This window comes from Gobio gobio, assembly GCF_949357685.1.
Source record: "Gobio gobio genome assembly, chromosome: 14".
NCBI classification, from domain to species: domain Eukaryota; kingdom Metazoa; phylum Chordata; class Actinopteri; order Cypriniformes; family Gobionidae; genus Gobio; species Gobio gobio.
The window spans coordinates 38,681,596-38,700,924 of record NC_137107.1 but is presented as its reverse complement, the minus strand read 5'-3'; the positions used below and the strand labels follow the sequence as shown (position 1 = coordinate 38,700,924).

At 41.9% G+C, this 19,329-nt stretch overlaps 1 protein-coding gene across 2 annotated transcripts in view; it reads right to left on the bottom strand.

Moving 5' to 3' along the window:
• Positions 1 to 6,800: 6,800 nt before the first annotated feature.
• The window catches only part of arhgap24 (Rho GTPase activating protein 24), a 165,652-nt gene continuing 153,123 nt past the window's right edge, over positions 6,801 to 19,329 (bottom strand). For both annotated transcript variants that reach the window (XM_079835015.1, XM_079835016.1), the window contains 4 exons: positions 12,296 to 12,369; positions 11,319 to 11,440; positions 10,154 to 11,228; positions 6,801 to 8,315 (listed from right to left, as the gene is read on the bottom strand). In XM_079835015.1, coding sequence (XP_079691141.1) covers positions 8,072 to 8,315; positions 10,154 to 11,228; positions 11,319 to 11,440; positions 12,296 to 12,369 — 1,515 coding nt within the window. In that variant the 3' untranslated portion in view covers positions 6,801 to 8,071. The remainder of the gene's footprint in view (positions 8,316 to 10,153; positions 11,229 to 11,318; positions 11,441 to 12,295; positions 12,370 to 19,329) is intronic.

The window sequence follows — 19,329 nt, the reverse complement described above, 5'->3', positions numbered from 1 at the left end:
CCAGGGTGTTTATAACATGGCGCAAGCTCAGGTTTCCATATGGTTCCTGTAGTAAATCTGGCAAAATACTTTTTCAAACCAGAGTTGTATAAAAGAGTGTGACCAAACCTGACCATGATATTGTTTTGAGAGTGTTTTTAATTTGTTTTCCAGGAATTAAATTCCTGGACATTCTGTAATAAATCCACATTTTTTAACCACATTGAGCTCTAAAATATTTCTTCAGATAGACGCGTGGAGTGTGCTGTAAGCCAGTGATGTCTTATTAATGAGCAAATTGTTCTTTGGAGTTCATACTTTTCAATGACTCTGGTTCAAAAATCGTTCTGAATGATTCATTACTGATATATTGTTTTATCCTTTTCCGGTATTCAAAAAAATGACTGTTAAGGCCATGGAAATTCTTTATACAAAAAGTGTGGGAACTCTGTTTGGACCGTTTCAAGCTAAACATTTCAAAAAATGATTTAATGTTTTGAATAAAATATTTCTGCTTGAACACCTGTGTGAACTTCAGCTGAACTGACTTCATCCACTATAAATCACCTTGACACCCAGATGACTCAAAAGTGACTGCAAAAATGAAAAGTCAAATGCATTCTGAGAAAAACGTGCAGCATTTGTTTGCAGAAGCAACAAAATAGATTATAAAATCCAGAAATAAAAATCCTTTTTAGACAAAAGATTAATAAATACATGTTTAATATCATATTTGTTACATCATGTGAATATGGAGCTCAAAAAAACCACCTAAATTTCACTCAGAAGCCCAAACTGAGCAAACCTATGCAATTTGGTGCAGAGATGCTGATATGGCCAAAAAAGATGAAATTCTGATTCTTGTAATATAAACCAATGAGATCTAAATAACAATATATAATAACAGCCAAACATAATATCGGGATATTCAGATGTATCGAGATTTTCTTACACCCCTAGTAAACACCCACTGCTGTGATTGGCTAACGTCTTTGCATTTGAAATATTATTACTCCCTCTTTCAGCTCGTTTTTACAATGATCAAAATTGTTATGGCTCCTGGTTAACTAATCCTGAAAAGTTTTGCAGGTCTCGAACAGACCCAACTGTAAAAAAAATTTGGACTAAACCAGCTGCCGTAGTCAGCTGCGCTGTGCATTATGGGATGAGGAAGTGTTTGACAGTTTGCACTTTAGCATGGCAGCTCGTGGACAAACTTGGAGTAGTGAGGAGGAGTGGAGCCTCATAGAAATTTGGTCGGATGACCATATTAGGTCCCAACTTTCGAAAACTCACAAGAACAACGCGATCATCTCATTGTTTAGCAAACAACTCAGGGAAAGGGGGTTTGATAGATCGCATTAATGCAAGTGCTTGAAGTGACAAGCGATGCACGCTGGCCGTTTGCAGTACATTAGAACGTTGTTTTCAAGCAGCATCCACGCTTCATTATAGAAAGGTATTGTTTGCATATTGTGATGTATACAAACAATGTAATAGATTATGGCCAGGGACAAAACCAGCCCGCGCAGTCGTCTCTCCATAGTTGTGTTGTCTCCGTGTTGTTTGCTGGCTTTTCCTCTTCTGTTGGAATTTTCCCGCACGTCAATTCTGACCAATCGAAAAGCAGTTTAGGAAATACGCCATGGCCAATGAGTGATGTGGATGTTGTCATGTGACTGCATTTTGGTTCGTTTCAACTGGTTCGGACCAAAGCAATCAGTGTGGTGTGAAAAAAAAGAACCAAAAAAGCTGAAAAATGCTACAATGTATAATTGTTTGCCCTTGGTTCAGACCAAATGAACCGAACTAGAGATGTGGAAGCACCCTTATATTACCATGACCTTTTATATATCAAAAGCTCAAAGGAAAGTTGATTTCTCAATTCGTGACCTCTTTAAAAAAGTTGTTTCTAATGTGATAAAACTTCATAGGGTTACTGGTGGTTACTGTACAGTTCTATTTTTTTATTTTATTCAATTCTCTATTCAATTCTCGGGACATTTCAGCGTTCTGCTATTTTAGATTTTCAAAAAACATCATTCTGTTCTTCTTGGGAACCAAAAAATTGTCCCAACAAACCGGTCAAAATTGACTGGTATTATTACTATACTTGTGGGGACATTTGGTCCCCATAACGTAGGGAATACCAGGACCACACACACACACACACACACTTGACTGGAGCATATTTATCATCTCAATAGCTCTGTTACCTACAGTGGACTTCCATCTCATTTGGTTTAGTTCTATAAAACGGAACAAAACCTGAATTGCCAACAAAGGCCGATCCCTGCATGAGAAGCACTCTATTATCTGTGCTTCTCTCCAGCTTCCAGAGGTTTGTATTCTTCAGATCAAGCTTGGCGTGAAAATATTCCTGGATACCGCTCATTTCTGTCGCCTGTAGCTCAGAATGGAATTTGCGGGCTGCGTTTACTTTGTCCGGCTGCTTTAAGCCTATTATCCAGTGAAGAATGGTGTGGAGTGTGTGTGAGCCAGACTCCTTCTATGTGCTGCTGGTTCGGGGATGGAGACCGCAGGCCCCCTGATGTGTCTTCTAATAAGTTCAGGGTGAAATACATTATGGGATCTTTAAATTCAAGCGGACCCTTACTGGGAAAAATGACAAGGATGTTAATCCCCAGAGTGCACCGGGGCAGCGTTACAGGTCTGTAGCAAAGTTAAAGGGGCTATATGTAAGAGTTTTCATGTATTAATCACATTTTATTGCCAATGTGTGAACAGCCTGTAAAGGAACTTAAAAAAACAAGACCTTCCACTGCTTCCTTGGTTGTCTATGAAAGCCTGTAGACCTGGAGTGATCAATCCTGTTCCTGGAGATCTACCTGCAGAGTTCAGTTCCAACACACCTGTGCTCCTGAAGATCTTAGTTCAGTTATGCTTGATCAGGGTTTAAGCTAAACTTAGCAGGAAGGTAGATCTCCAGGAACAGGAATATGCACCCCTTCTGTAGACTGATTTTAATGCGAAGGACTCGGGACGTTTTTACCGGGAAAAACAAATTAATGTTACGTTTAAGCACGCTCCCGAGAGCCTCTCTTCCATTCTCTGACACGAAAGCTTATGTTCAGGATGTCAAGAGTTATTCTGTCAATGTGTCATGCAAAGACAATTGAGTCTAGTCTACAGTCTCAAATATAGTACACGTTATAAATCAAACTATTATAACAGTGTAATTTTACTTACCTCAACTGTCGTCATGATGATGCCGGTGAATTGCAGAGCTGGTGCAAACATATCCCCATCGCTCAGACGGTTTCTTAACCGCTGTCATATTTCTTGTGTTGATTATTTTGTTGTTGTTGTTGTTGATGTTGAGAGGAAAGCACGCAGCTGCGAGCAACTTTTAGATGGATATGTATGTGTGCAGCTGCGTGCTTTCCGTGCTTTTAGCGTGGGCGGCGTCGGGCCGGGGTGTTCGTTAAAAGTAGGCCTATACCGCTGCAAATGTATTTCCAGACTGTAGCGAAAAATAACTTCCCCGTGAGTATATCGGGGCCATGACATGTTCAGACTGTAACGTTACCGAAGAACGAACAAGAACTTCCCCGTGGCCTTGACAAGTTCAGTCTCTCTCGTATGTTACGTGTGCACTGCACGAGCAAAAGCGCGAGCACGAGTAATGTAAGTTGCTTGCTGCAGTTCACTTAACGTCCACGGATGTCGCTAATAACAAGGATTTCTGAATTTAACAATAAAAAAATTACAATAAAAGCTAAATAAATATATATTATAATGGTAACACTTTACACTAAGGTTTCATTTGCTAATATTAGTTAACTACATTAACAATAGTTGTACATACTTTGTTAATATTAATCAACATTTACCAATACATTTCTAAGATCAAGTTGCATCTGTTAACATTAGTTCATGCACTGTGAACTAATAAGAACATGGATAAGATAATGAATGCTGTAAGAATTTGTTCATTTTTAGTTTATGTTAGTAAATGCATTAACTTCTGTTAATAAATGTGACCTTATTACTAATATAAATATAAATATTATATAAATACAAAAGTAGAAGCATGTTTCCAGATAACAATTTTTTTTTAAGAAAGGGCAAAACGCTCCATATTTTTAATGTTTTAAAAACGTTTTTTTCTTGGTTATAATAATTTGTTACATTTATATAGCGTTTCTAGGCACTTAAAGCACTTCTTTTACATGGAAGGGGGGAATCTCCTCATCCACCACCAATGTGCAGCATCCACCTGTGCTGCGTTCCACTCCAGTTTTAGACACGCACTTGCGAACTTCCCTAAGCACTTCCCCTCGGGGGAATCCCCGCCGCCATTTTGAAGTGCGTTCCACTTCGTGAAGTGGACAAGGGAAGTTTATATGGACAGACCCTTGCGCCCTCGATTTTGACCGAGGGAACGAGTCTACTTCATATGTACACTTCAGGCAGCTTCATATACCACAATGCAACACGATTGTGACGTCACCGCATATCGCGTTTAATTTACCCCACCACAAACAACTCTATGATATTTGTATTATTTAAAAAAACATTTAAAACAACCCAAATACACCTATATACATATAGAATGCTGCATTAAACAATTTCGTAAAAAAATAAAATAAAATCAACTCCATAGAGGATTCGAAGTGATCAAGGGCGTTCCAGTTCAGTCCATTGCAAATGTTCCTCCAGTAGTGAGCACTCATTCAACGTAAGCAATGACGCACATCCGAGTGAACGAGACAGAGGGAAGTTAACGAGTGAAGGGCATAATAAAAATGAACTGGAACGCAGCACTGGTTGATGCGACGGCAGCCTTTTTTCGCCAGAACGCCCACCACACACCAGCTGATTGGTGGAGAGGAGACAGAGTGATGAAGCCAATCGTATATATATATATGGGGATGATTAGGAGGCCATGATAGAGAGGGGCCAATGGGAACATTAAGGGGACATTTCCATTTTATCATTTTGCAGACATTATGGGAATGTTACTTTTTAATGTTTTTTCGGAACATTCAGAAATAAGTAGTAACATTTAAAAAATGTTTGGCAAAAGCGATGAACGGTATCAACAATGTATAAATAATGTTTCTGTGCTAACTTTGAAAGCATTATTAAAGACCAGATAACTTTGAACAAATGTTTTATTAATGTTACTGGAAGAATGTTTGTCCATTACTGTGAGAAAACCTTGCCAGTACTGTTCAGAGATCGTTCTCTTTTTGCTGGGTTTGAGCAGCTCCTTCACATATAATGAACAAACGAGGTAGTCAAGGTTCTCCAAAAAGGGCAAAAAATTCACCATAAAAGCAACAAAAAGTTTCAAGTCGTACAATAGCTTAAAGGTGCAGTGTGTAGTATTTATGAGGATCTATTGACAGAAATTCAATATAATATACATAACTATGTTTTCAGTGATGTATAAAGACCTTACATAATGAACCGTCGCTTTTAAATTGTTTTTATTACCTTAGAATGAGCCATTTCTATCTACATACACCGCGGATCCCCTTACAGTGAAGTCGCCATTTTGCACCGTCATGTTTCTACATTAGCCCTAAACGGACAAACTGCTCTACAGAGCGCTAGCTACTCTCTGCTGTCTCAGACGACCACATCTTTGTCCTGTGTCGGCCACCGTAGGGAGGGGTGAGCAGTGGGCAGTTGCAATTCGCAACCTCACCGCTAGATGTCACTAAAATGTACACACTGCACCTTTAAGAACAAGAACATCATTTTTGAGATGCACGTTTGTTTGTCAGTGGTGCTTGTGTTTCATAACCAGATGTGACGAATCAAGTGTGACTAGGTTGAAGGCAACTGAGGGCCCATCCACACGGAGACGCGTATCACTGTATACGTATACATTTTTTATCGTATTGGCGTTTCGTCCACACGGATCCGGCGTTCTAAAGTGGATAAATCTGAAAACGACACCCTTGCGGTTTCGTGTATACAGCCAATCCATATATTTTGCGAAACGGTGATGTCATCACACCACATCCTGCGCGGGGAAGACTAGAAGGGATACAACTACGGGCACTGGGCATGCGCACATCCATACTGCGTTGTTTAATTACTGTATTTGCATTATTGTAAGGGTATGTTTAGGGTTGGGGTAGGTGTATGCGTTAATAAAACACATCTGGTAAGTAGCAAATGTATTTATTGTTATTTTATTGTGAGATTTTACCTCACCTCCGGCTGTTGCCGTACCTCATCTAGCCACAACTCTTCTCCGTTTTCATGCTCTCATGTGTACGCAGATATTTCTTGAAACGAGAAAAAAAAAAAGATTGGATAGGGAAAGTTCTGGCTTCGTGTGGACGGGGCCTGAGACTTGATAGCTGTGGCAGAGGGAAAGTTAAGCAGTGAAGAATGACTCGGAATATAATTAAACAGAACACACTTTTGATGCGTTCTCTCTTCTTTTGAAGGTTTGCAGGTCATGCAGATTTAGAGCCTAATTGAACAACAACACCTGCAAATACATGCACAAATACACTGTAAAGTTGAAAAAAAGATATGAAAGCCCACCCAGGATAAAAACAACAAGATCGGGTCAATATCCCAATGATTTTGTCGCATTCTGCGTCATTCGGTGTGTTCTATGTGGCATTTAAATTATAACAATTGGACATTTAAAAACATATAAAAAAAATGTCACTGAGGCATATTGACTTTTCATATAGTCAACGTCCGGAATTTGTCTGGGAGTATGTTGTATTGATTCATAATGTTCATTTTGTGGTTGTAACGCATCAGACCACCCACAGAATTCATGTGTGGTCGGCCCCTGCGACTGAGACAATAACACAAGACAATTTAAGACGGTTTAAATGAGGTCACATAATTTAATTTCATTGCATTTCACTGAATGCATCAAGCTACAGTAGAAGCATGGACAGCTGCGACAAGGCAAATGACCCCAAACGCACAGACACATGGTCCGAGAGATGAACGAACCCCATCGGGTTTGAATCGTCAAGTCTTTAGTCTTCATTTTAACAGACTTCCTCTCGTCTAGCACCGCTGGAAGCAAATGATGTGCGACAGGCACAAATGACAAAGACAGGCTGAGCGTTTGCCCTGTTTTCACAAGTATTTACAGGTTTCCTTGTCTACTTGGTTTTGGTCATATCAGGATGCACTGCAAAAAATCATGTTCTCCATCAGTATTTTGGGGGTTTTCCCAAGGAAAATACCTTAAAACCCTTTATTTTTTAACGCAAAAACCTCCTTAAATTGTTAGATTTATGTATAAATTAGTTTTTTTTTTTGATACGGATGAAGAAAATGTTTACTTGCAGTGGTAAAATTATGCAACAACTAAAAGCAACAGGGAAGACTGAATGATATTCAAATGTTTGCCACATCTCATATTCGTACCATACTGAAAACAACAGCAACTTTGTATGCTTAAGTGCAAGGAAAAGCCTTGATATAAAATGTATATGTAACACATTGAGAATTCAGTTTAAATATCAGTACGTACATTAAACATTACTTTAATTTGCATTTATACAGACATTTGTGGAATTTTTAACTTTATATACACAAGAGGACACATGACAGCTCGAGGACACATTTGATTGGACCACAAGAAGAAATACGAGTGACATTCGTGGTTCTGTCGTCCTTCGGGAGTTTTCCATCATCTAAGACTCGTTGTTCATTCTCATAATTCGTTCATTCTCTCACATTCAACCGTAAATCTTACCGTTCGCTTTCAGAGCAAAGGTTTTCTGTCATTATTTAGAGAATCCACTTCACTCGTTTTTTTTCTGTCATATCCCCTTCTTTTGGTTTGACACTCATCGTGATTCAATCTTTCACCTTAACATCCAAGCTGCATCATCCCATCATCTTTCTTCGTGAATTCAACCGGTTCGCTCCAACAGCGATCTCGCAACTGGTCCACAATCAGCTCCGAAAATTTGGCTCAATGGGCTTCGCTCAGCCTCGTCGAAACCTTTGCAGGTGACAGCGGCTGAGGAGATGCCGTGAAGGTTGATTTAGTCCCGTTCTGTCTGAGCACAGCCCACACAGTGTAATGTTAATGGTAGACCGTCCTCAACACAAGCGCGGATGAAACGGCTCACTGGATCCAGATGGTGTTGGCTCTGTCGGGCCGTCGCGGGTCTGCGGTCAGGTCTCCGAAGGTGGAGAAGAACTGCTCCATCTCTTTCTGCAACATCTCGTTTCTCTTTTCTGCATCGTCCTTGGCTCGCTCAGCGTTCCTAAGCTTGATTTCCACCATGGTGTATTTCTTCTTCTCCTGGTCCAGCTCTTCATGTAGATTCGCCATCACTGTCTCCAACTCTAGATTCCGATGCTCCAGACTACGGGGAAGATGGGAAAGGCTGTGTGAATACACTTTTAATACCGTGATAGATTAATGAGACACTTAAAGGGTTCATTTAGGTGAAAGTTAATTCTAACATGAAGCACAGTTTGTAAAACAAAACAAAAAATCACTGAAATGCTCTGCCAGATTTCCCAGTGAATGCAAATATGTTGCATCTAGACTTGTTTTTCTAAAGTTATTTTTCCATCCAAGTGAACACATAATTTTTTTTTTTTTTTTTTTAATAATTTTATTAATATATATTTACATTCACTGGGATTTGCATTCACCAAGAGACCACATGTAATTATTATCTTTATTTATTTATGTATTTATTTATGCATTTGTGGAGTTTTCATCCCATTGGCCAATAGTTTAAAACATTTTTTTTTTATTTTTTCAGCAAAACAAAATCTTAAAATTAAAATGCTTTAAAAGATCAACAATTTTACTATGGTGGAATTTTTTTGCAGTGATAAATAATTCAAAACAATATTTAAAATATTTGACACCTTATATTCCTCACCGATGTCAATATTTTATATAATGTTTTGCATAATTTATCTGTAATTAATCATGATTAATCGCAATTAAAAAACAATCAATGAAGAAACAATTTAAAGACAGCATATTTTAAATATTTGCTGTAATGGCATTTTTTATGAATGAAGGCCAGTATCACTGATACTAATGTAATGTCTACATTAAGATCAATGCCGTTACATTACAGTATAACTGAAAGCTACCAATTTCAACATTTATTAGGCATTAAAAAATAACAACTTTTAATTTAATTGAACTTAAAACAATCTTTACATAAACCCATTATAATAAATGTTATATTTACCCATGGCCTTCCCTGTTAGACATAGTCTACACAGAAATTGAATAAAGTTATCAACACCTTTCTTAACTGCATAAATAATAAGTGAAATATAGATTAATCATCATTAAAGCTAAATTGTTCTTTGATGAACATTAATGTCACTTTAAGATCGGCCGCTGCCGAACATGACGCGGATCTGACACGCTCTCCAGCGCATCTCATTTTCTCACAAGTTCATTTAAGACAATCTTTAACTCATTTAAGACTCCTAATATGAGAATACTCTACAAAACTGGGTTGTTATTTTTTGTTCAAGAGCGAAAGAGAACTCGATGTGTGCACGAGACTGGCGCGCGCGGTGTGTGTGTCGCACCCACACAGACAGGACATTGACATACAGCGTGTTCTCTTGTCTTGTCGTGGTTAGATTATTTAAAAGCATTTACATGAATAAGAGCATTATCATATAATGTAACGCTGGGCAAAAATGGATATAAAAATGGACGCTGCGTTAATTGCGTTAAATATTTGTAATGCATTAAACTGAGAAAATTAATCGCCCGCGTTAACGCGTTAATTTGCCCTGCATTAATATATATATATATATATATATATATATATATATATATATATATATATATATATATATATATATATATATATATATATATATATATATATATATATATATATATATATATATATATATACACTGTATATTATTTTTTATTTATTTATAGTTTTGTTTTTTTGGGCGGAGTCCTTACAATGATTTTTGGTGTAATTATTATTATTATTAGCATCTCTCATCACTGATGTTAGTTTCTCAAAAGAAAGAGAGGCATGCAGGTTGGAAACAATGAAAAGAGATTTTCAGTTGTTTACATTTTCTATTCATTTTAAAGTTCATTTTCAATTTCAATCTTGTTTGTATACTCTCCTACAAAAGACAAGGACACAAGTTTTAAATCAAAAGTTCATTTTATGGTTGGACATAAACCTCTCACCTCTTGATCCTAGCCTCATATTCATTCTTCTGCTTGAGCATTTCCTGTTTGAGGCTGGCCACCAGGCTGTGCAGTGCACTGTGGTTGGTCGGTCCATTTGTGATAGCGAGCGTTTCACTGGTATCGCTGCTACTGGTTCCTCTGCTACCCCGGCCTCCTCCAATACTGGTCCGCTGCTCCCTGTCGTCCGCCACCAGTCCGAAGTCCTCCTGAACCGGCCCATCCAACAAAGGGTCCTCGAAGTTGCTGCCAAAGAAGTCCTGCTCTGGGCACGTGGTCGTGGAGGAGCGGCAGGAGGTTGAGTTTTCCGGTAGGGAAATCTCGCAAGACGAGGTGGACCATGTGGCGCTATCCACACTCTGTTTGTCCTCACAGCTGCTGCTCAGACTGAGCTGTGTCGTCTGCTGCTGATGGATGTGGACGTTGTCGTATGTGGACAGGCGGTTCTGCTGATGCTCAGCGTCTCGACTTTTAGCCTCGCGCAGTGTAACATGACCGTTGGGCACCCAGAGTCCATTCCGCCCATTCAGAGTCCCATTCGTCACCTCAGTGCTGGATACACCCATTCGAACAACACCATTCTGGACCCCCATCTTAGTGCCTGAGCCTTTTATCGCGCCCGTCCGACGGGCATGCAGGGTGCCCATATTAGGTAGAGTCTGATTCTTTTCCTGATTGGCGTCACCCGAGGATGATGACGACGAGCTAAATGATCCGTTAGTGACAATCCCGCTGCCTTTGCTGAAAGCCGGGTTCTTTTTCACCGCCAGTGGTGGACTGCGGGTCACCTCGAAACGCTGTCCTGTAAAACCATTACGCGGACTGCCCGAGCGAGGAGAGCCATTGTCCAGAGGAGCCCGGGTGGGTGAATCAGGTGCGCCCCAAGTGCATTGTCCCATCCCATTGGTATTATTGTTCTCTTTGTTTTGTAGCTGACCATTTGTAGGCCGTTTCTGAGTCTCATTGTTGTTATTATTAACCAGTTCCAGGGTGCTAGTATGGTCCTCTTTGGGTGGGAAAAGAACATCATGCCGGCCAATCAGAACAGCCATCAACTGCTGGACCAGTACTGTGCCTGAACACATGACGAACAGATTGCTTAAACTCTAAAATAATCACGATTTAGAGCAGTCTGGAGTGAGAGATACGGACAAAAAGACTATACCTTCCATTATAGTCACCGGGTCTTCAACCTTTGGCCTCAGAATATTTGGCCCGAAGACCGTAGCCAGATTCTGTACACTCATTTTATTCACACCTGAGTAGGACTGAACTTCATCCAAAAACCTAAAACCAAAGAAAGAAGGGTCTTAACATTACAACCGAGATTTCTGCAAATGAATGTACAAATTTGAATGTGTAACAAAAGACATAAATAAAAATAAATAAATATGTAAATACATCAAAAATATAAGAGTAACTGAAAATGAAGTGGTGAGCAGTACGGTCCAAATTTTATATCATGGCATATGTCATTTTGTACACTATTAACTTCATATAAAATAGCCATGTGGTAATATTTATTTGTTTGTTTGTTTATTGGATGGAAATTGATTATTGCAAACAAAAATAATATTATATAATATCATTTATACAGAGCCCCGCATATGACATGTGGAAAAAGTTATATACATTGTGTCCCACATTCTAGTTAAATTGTATCCACAAATTCCCTCGTTTTACTAAATCATGGCAACGTTATAATAATTTGTTTTAGGTCAGCCAAAACGAGGGAACGAAATATTGTACAACGTGGCCACAATTTACTAAAAAGAAGGAAAAAATGATTAAGTTACGAGAATTAATTCTTAATTTGTGGCCACTATATATGTGGGGCTCCTAAAAAATAAAATAATAAAATAAAATAAAATAAATATCACAAGCAGGAGTAATGTTGCTCCTATATTTTTTGCCATTGAGTGAATTAATACACTTACTCGCTCAAAGACAGTCACTTGTTTCGTTCCTAAATGATTAAGGGTTTTGAACAAATCTGTTAAGTAAATTTTCCTATAATTCACTTATCAGAGAGTCATTTGTTGCTATTTATAGGCATAACAATGTAACCTGAAAAATTCACAACACTAATGCATAATGTGATGAGCCACAACTGAATAGAATAGAATAAAAAAAATCACTTACTTGCATATGTATTTAAGCAGATTGAAGTTCACCAAAGGTAGACCTTCTACTTGACTTTTTAATTCCTTCATTCCCTGCGTAAAGAAAAAAAAAAAAAAATCCGTAATTACATTTTAAATGATCCGAACTAATATACATAATTTACAGACTTACTAAATCGAAAGACATTTTAACCTGTCCCATTGCTTTTAAAAGTCTGTTGAACTCCTCCTAATTGACTTTAAATATTCATATTGCAATTTATTTCATTATTACTATGCTATTCGTCTAGGCATGGGTCAATGAGTTTAACAATTGATGACGGCCTAGATTTAATGATGCGCTCCATCCCAGATCTGTTTTTATCATGGTCGATATGTCTTTTCCCTGCAGGCTCTCCCTGATGAAAATGACTGCACCACATGAGAAAGCTATTTCTCAAAAAACAAATGGATCCAGTACAGCCTTCTGCTTCATTTGACATCGTACCACGATTCTTTGTGTGCACCGTACTCGAGGAATTCTCACAGGTACGAATCTCGTTCAAAACCTTGGGGCAGTAAATTAAATTCAATGTAGCAAGACCCCATCGTGCACTTTGATTCCATCCTGAAAAGCCTCTGGCTGGACGCGCTGGTGATTTACACACGGTAAAAGTTTAACTTTAAAGTCAGAATGAGGTTGTTTCCATTCCTTAGGGTCAACTCGTTCTTTTTCAGGCTCAGCGAAAATAAGGAATGGATGTATGCAAGATGTAAGACGACTGCAGGAAAATAATGTGATAAGTCATGTGCCGTTCTCTCCGCCTGCTGGTGGAAACCAAACTCAAACAGAAACCGAAATGAGAAATAGCAAGAGGAATTGCACCAAAAAGGTCAACAAGTCTTACAGTAGGCTCATTATGAAAAAGATAACATCCTTTACGTGTTGTAAAACGCTAAATGACAAACAACAGCAGGATAAGTGCTAAACTCCCTTAGTTTAGGCCTAATTTGTCTCATTTTAATTGACCTAATGCCAAGTTCACACAGCACGATTCACAGATCACTGTTCTTTTCACGCTGCACGACTATCTGGGGTAGCATTCAGTTGCTGCTTTGGTTTCACAGCCAAACACATGCGACATGTGGCAAGGAAAAAACGCGAGACCACGTGTGTGCGCCAGAGTTCTCGAGCGAGACTGGAATTGTTATTAAAAATGAATGATAGCCTGCAAGAAGCTTGCAATCCAAAATTGAGCGAAAAGGAGAACACGAAAAAAAGATTATGGAGGAGGAAATGGTTGGGGAGATGCGGGGAGGAAGGATTGTGTGTTCTGCAAAGAGAATTGGAGGTAAATAAATCATTTTGCAATGTGCTGCTTTTGCAGCTGGTCAAGCAAATGTTTGTGCTTTGTTTCTGTTTGATATAATTGAAATACATCGATTAAAATACTGATATTCTGGTCTATAACTCCACCCGAACTTCCCGCTGCCCTGTATCTTGCTCTCTCATTGGCTGTCATTTTCAGCCAGAACACATTTCGGATCGCGTCTTAGATAATTCACACTGCGTGATTGTCGCTCGCGTGAACGAGCCCCGATTTGCCTATGATTTCTGGAACTTGTCTGCGATTTCGCAAAACCTGTCTGCGAGTCAAAAGCAGGGCTAAAATCGTGCATTGTGAACTCAGCATAAGTTGATCGAATAGTAGGGTATAACAGGGGGGGATTTTATTTTCCTCTAAACCCCTAGATGGCACAGAAATTTTCCAAAACATCCGCTTTTCAAGATGCATGTGTAAATTTGTCTGATCTTTGGCGCGATCACGGGCAACAGCGCAAAGTTGATTCTGCGCTCATTTGATCTAAAATTTGATGTTTTAAATTTTTTTGTAGATTTAAGTAGCAAATAAGAATCGCTAAAATGATTGAATATATATTTTGAAACAAAGGTCTTGTTAATGTGTCCGTTTTGTTCAAGGTAATTAAAGCAACCGTTTTTCAATAATGGAAGAATATGTAAAGTATGGTATTTGGGGCAAAAGGCACCATATTTAACGTGATAATAAACAGCTGGCTGACTTTTCCTGTTGTTGACATGACATGGTTAGATTCGGATTGTAAGTATCATATATTAAGTTGGGTGTCCACCTTAGAGATAATCACCATATTTATAATGAAACCATCATATTTAAAAATGTGATATTAATCATGTCATATAATAAAATATAATTTATTGTTACTACTGTAAATCTATATTAAATTATTATGGGATATCCTTCAATGATTTCAGAATCTTTACTTTTTTTAATGATTTTGTTTCTATATTTTTCAGATATATTTCTATATTAAAATATTTTAATGATAGCATATTTATTGATCAAAAATGAATTATTTTATTCATCAAAATAAACAGAAAATAATTAAATCTTTGCTAAAGTGATTGTTTTAAACAAGTATTAACTTAGACATTATTAAAAACATATTATTTTAGCTAAAGTATTTGTATCAATACTGTGAGCCTTTTGCCCCATGTGTGGGGTAAAAAGCCCCCCTCGACCCCATACATTTTTAAGATTTTTAAATAAATGAAACCACTTTTATGATTTATTTTCACACAAAATCTGTTGCTCCATAAATGTTCAATACAAACATATATATCTTTCTGTATATCATACATTATAGGAGTAGTGAAAAGCACATTTTTCTTAAGGTGTGCCTTTAGCCCTGTTGTACCCTATAGAAACAATCAAGCAAATCCCTATTTAAACAGTAAGGCACAAAATATACATGTGAACCAAAACATTTTGGCTAAATGCAATTCATAACACAATGCACACACACATTGTATGCTTAATGTTTCCAACAATTTGATACAAACTTGCTGTGAAACGAAGTTAGATTTTTGTTGTTGCAAGAAATGAATACCTTAATTCAGCACGGATGCATTAAACTGATAAAAACAATAAAGACATTTATAATATTACAAAAGATTATTTTAAATAGGCCTAAATGATGTGCTTTTGAACTAACTTCTTCATCAAAGGATCCTGATCCTGTTTCTAGAGCGGCAAATCAGCTCATTAGAATTATGTGACACTGAAGACTGGAGTAATAATGCTGAAAATTCAGCTTTGCATCACAGGAATAAATTACATTTACAATATGTTAAAATAGAAAACAATTTTGAATTCTAATAATATTTCACAAATTACTGTTGCCTATTTTTGATCAAATAAATGCAGCCTTGGTGAGCAAATTAGACTATCAACCACATTAAAAAATCGTCTCGGGTTATGACTATAACCCTTGTTCCCCGAGAAGGGGAACGAGACACTGCGTCATCGTGACGACACTTTGGGGAACGCCCCTCGCGTTAAGCGTCTGAAGAAACAGTAGAATCAGCCCAATCCGATTGGTGTTGCGTGATGACGTCGTATGTGACGGCATACCCGGAAGATACAAAGAGACGTCTGAACGAAACAGAGATAGCGTTCTTTGCGATGAAGCGAGCGCTCTGATGATTGGGTGGACACGAGACGCAGTGTCTCGTTCCCCTTCTCGGGGAACAAGGGTTATAGTCATAACCCGAGACGTTCCCCTTCGAGGGAACTCGAACTGCGTCATCGTGACGACACTTTGGGGAACGAGTACCAACTATCCCGCACCAATCATAACCACCCCAGTGTGAAGCTGGAACCAGGCACAACTAGGGGGCGAGCACTCTCGCGCCAGGCGTCTCAGGGAGATGCAGACTATAAAAACGAATGAAGGTGTGAGGAGTGGCCCACCCAGCCGCCTCGCAGATGTCTAGCATCGAGGCCCCAGAAAGGAGGGCTACCGAGGAGGCCATGCTCCTGGTAGAATGGGCCCTCACGGCATAGGGGTGAAGGCAGGTTGCGCACCCGATAAGCCATGGCTATAGCCTGGACAATCCAGTTACTAATCGTCTGTTTTGACGCAGGCAGCCCTTTCTTGGGTGAACCAAAACACACCAACAACTGGTCCGACTTTCTCCACTGAGCAGACTTCTCCAGATAAATCCTCAATGCCCGCACTGGGCAGAGGAGGTGAAGTCTGCTCTCTTCCGCCGTCACGTGAGGTGGAGGATGGAATGCCTGGAGAACCACTGACCTTGCCCTGTTAGATGGCACTTTGGGCACGTAGCCCTGGCTGGGATGCAAGATGGCTTTAACCATGCCAGGGGCAAACTCCAGGCAAGTCGGCGTGACCGCCAAGGCCTGGAGGTCCCCCACTCTCCTCAGAGAAGTGATGGCAAGGAGAAAAGCCACCTTGAAGGTCAGTATTCTCGCCTCAGCCGACTCCAGCGGCTCAAAGGGGGCCTCAGCCAGCCCTTCGAGCACCACTGCCAGGTCCCAGGTTGGGACCCTGGAATGAGCCGCAGGCCTCATCCTCCGAGCCCCACGGAGGAAACGTACAACCAGATGGTGCCTTCCCAACGTAGCATCACCTAAAGGTGCGTGGAAAGCCCCAATGGCAGCCACATACACCTTAAGTGTGGACGGGGAAAGACCGGCGGAGAAGCGGTCTTGAAGGAACTCCAGCACTGAAGCCACTGGGCAGTTAACTGGGTTCACCTGCCGCTCTCTACACCAAGTGGAAAATACATTCCACTTTAGGCTGTACAACCTCCTGGTGGATGGAGCTCTGGAACTGAGTAGGGTCTCCACGACACCTGCCGACAGGCCCTCTGCTAGGAACTGAGCCCCCTCAGGGGCCAGACCCAGAGATCCCATACCTCTGGCCGTGGGTATAAAATCGTACCCCTGGCCTGAGACAGCAGATCCCTCCTCAGAGGGACCTGCCATGGGGGACCGTCCAGCAGGTCGATGATGTCGGAGAACCATACCCGAGTGGGCCACCGGGGTGCTACTAAGAGAAGGCTGACGCCCTCCCGGCGGACACGTTCCAGAACTCCCGGGAGCAGAGCGATCGGGGGAAAAGCGTACAGACGCAGCCTCGGCCACGTCTGAGCCATGGCATCCAGCCCCAGAGGGGCCGGATGAGTGAGGGAGAACCACAGCGGGCAGTGGGACGTCTCTCGAGACGCAAATAGATCCACTTCCACCGGGCCCAGCCGCTCGCACATAGCCTCCACCACCTCGGGGTGGAGTCGCCATTCCCCGGGCCTCAGCCCCTGCCTCGACAGGATGTCTGCTCCCTGATTTTGGTCCCCGGGAATGTACATCGCCCTGAGGGATGACAACTTCCCCTGGGACCACAGAAGGACCTGATGCGCCAGTCTGCAAAGAGGGCGCGACCTCAGGCCCCCCTGGTGGTTCAGATACGATACTGCCGACATGCTGTCGGATCGTATCAGGACATGGTGGCCGCGGAGGTCCGGGAGAAAGCTCCTCAGAGCCTTGTAGACCGCCAGCATTTCCAGGCAATTGATATGCCAGGAAGAATGCCGGGTCCCCCACAGACCCCTGGAAAAGCGGCCTTCCATGACCGCGCCCCAACCAGTGAGGGAAGCGTCTGTTGAAACGGACTTCCGGCAACACGACGCTCCCAACACCGGCCCCTGGGACAGGAACCAAGGTTTCTTCCACATGACGAGGGAACGAAGGCATCTGCGCGTTACCCTGATCATGCGAAAAGGATTCCCCCTGGGGGAAAACCCCTTGGTTCTCAGCCACCACTGGAGGGGTCTCATGTAGAGCAGACCGAACGGAATCACGTTGGCTGCTGCTGCCATGAGACCCAGCAGTCTCTGAAACTGCTTCAAAGTGAGGCTGCGGCCCAGCTTCACTCTCGAGACCATCGCCAGTATGGACTCCACGCGTGCGGGGGACAGTCGTGCCCACATCAGCTTCGAATCCCATACAACCCCCAGGAACGTAGTCCTCTGGGAGGGCGTCAACACGCTCTTCTTCGTGTTGAGTCTGAGACCCAAGCACCTTATGTGGGCTAGAACGACATCTCGATGTCGAACCGCCATATCGTACGACTGAGCCAAAATCAGCCAGTCGTCGATATAATTGAGTATGCGGATGCCCTGGAGTCTCAACGGAGCCAGTGCTGCATCCATACACTTCGTGAAGGTGCGAGGGGAGAGAGCTAGGCCGAACGGAAGAACCCGATACTGGTACGCTTCGCCCCCGAAAGCGAACCGCAGGAACTTCCTGTGAGCTGGAAGGATGGAGATATGGAAGTATGCGTCCTTCAGATCTATCGTGACGAACCAGTCCTCGAACTGGATCTGAGTCACGATGGCTGGAATTGTGAGCATCCTGAACCTGTATCTCCTCAGAGACCGGTTCAGGTGCCTGAGATCTAGAATTGGACGCAACCCCCCATCCTTCTTGGGAACTATGAAGTACCGGCTGTAGAACCCGGACTCCCTGTCTGGTGGAGGAATATTCTCTATAGCCTCCTTGACCAGCAGAGAGCGTACTTCTTGCTCCATCACCCGCACCTGCTCGGGACCGACCACAGTTCGAACCACCCCGTTGAATTTCGGGGGAGGGAAACCGAACTGCAGTCTGTAACCCCGTTCCACAGTACGCAGGGCCCACGCAGATATACCCGGAAGGCATGTCCATGCGCCGAGATAATCTACTAAGGGAACTAGCCTCTCGAGGCCAGCCTCGGGTGTTATTCGAGCCTCTACCCCAACGCCCTGAAGAGGCTGACCGGCAGGGTGTCGTCGGAGAAGAGGTCCGTGAGGCGCACGCGGCTGCTGAACTGTCGCAAGTCCTAATGGAGGCGACTGGTTCAGTGCGCGCGCGCAGGGAACCGATGCGGCCCGAAACGTCTTGGACGGCGGGAGCACAGCAACGATTCCCCGAGAGTCCCAGAGTGGAAACGACCTCGATCGCTCCACCCTGTGGGGGACGACTCTCAGCGATCCTGCCGAAGCTAGGACCGCTTGGGAGCCTTCTTAGCCTGGATGACGTCCCTCAGGTCACTCTTAGGCTGAGAAGGCTTCCTGCGAGAGCGCCGCCTCCTTTGCCAAGCTCCCTCGGGAGGGGCGCGGGAGGCGACACTCTGCCTCTGCACATCGCGGTGCGATGAGCTGGGTGAGGGTCCGGGCTGCCCACCCGGGCCTGC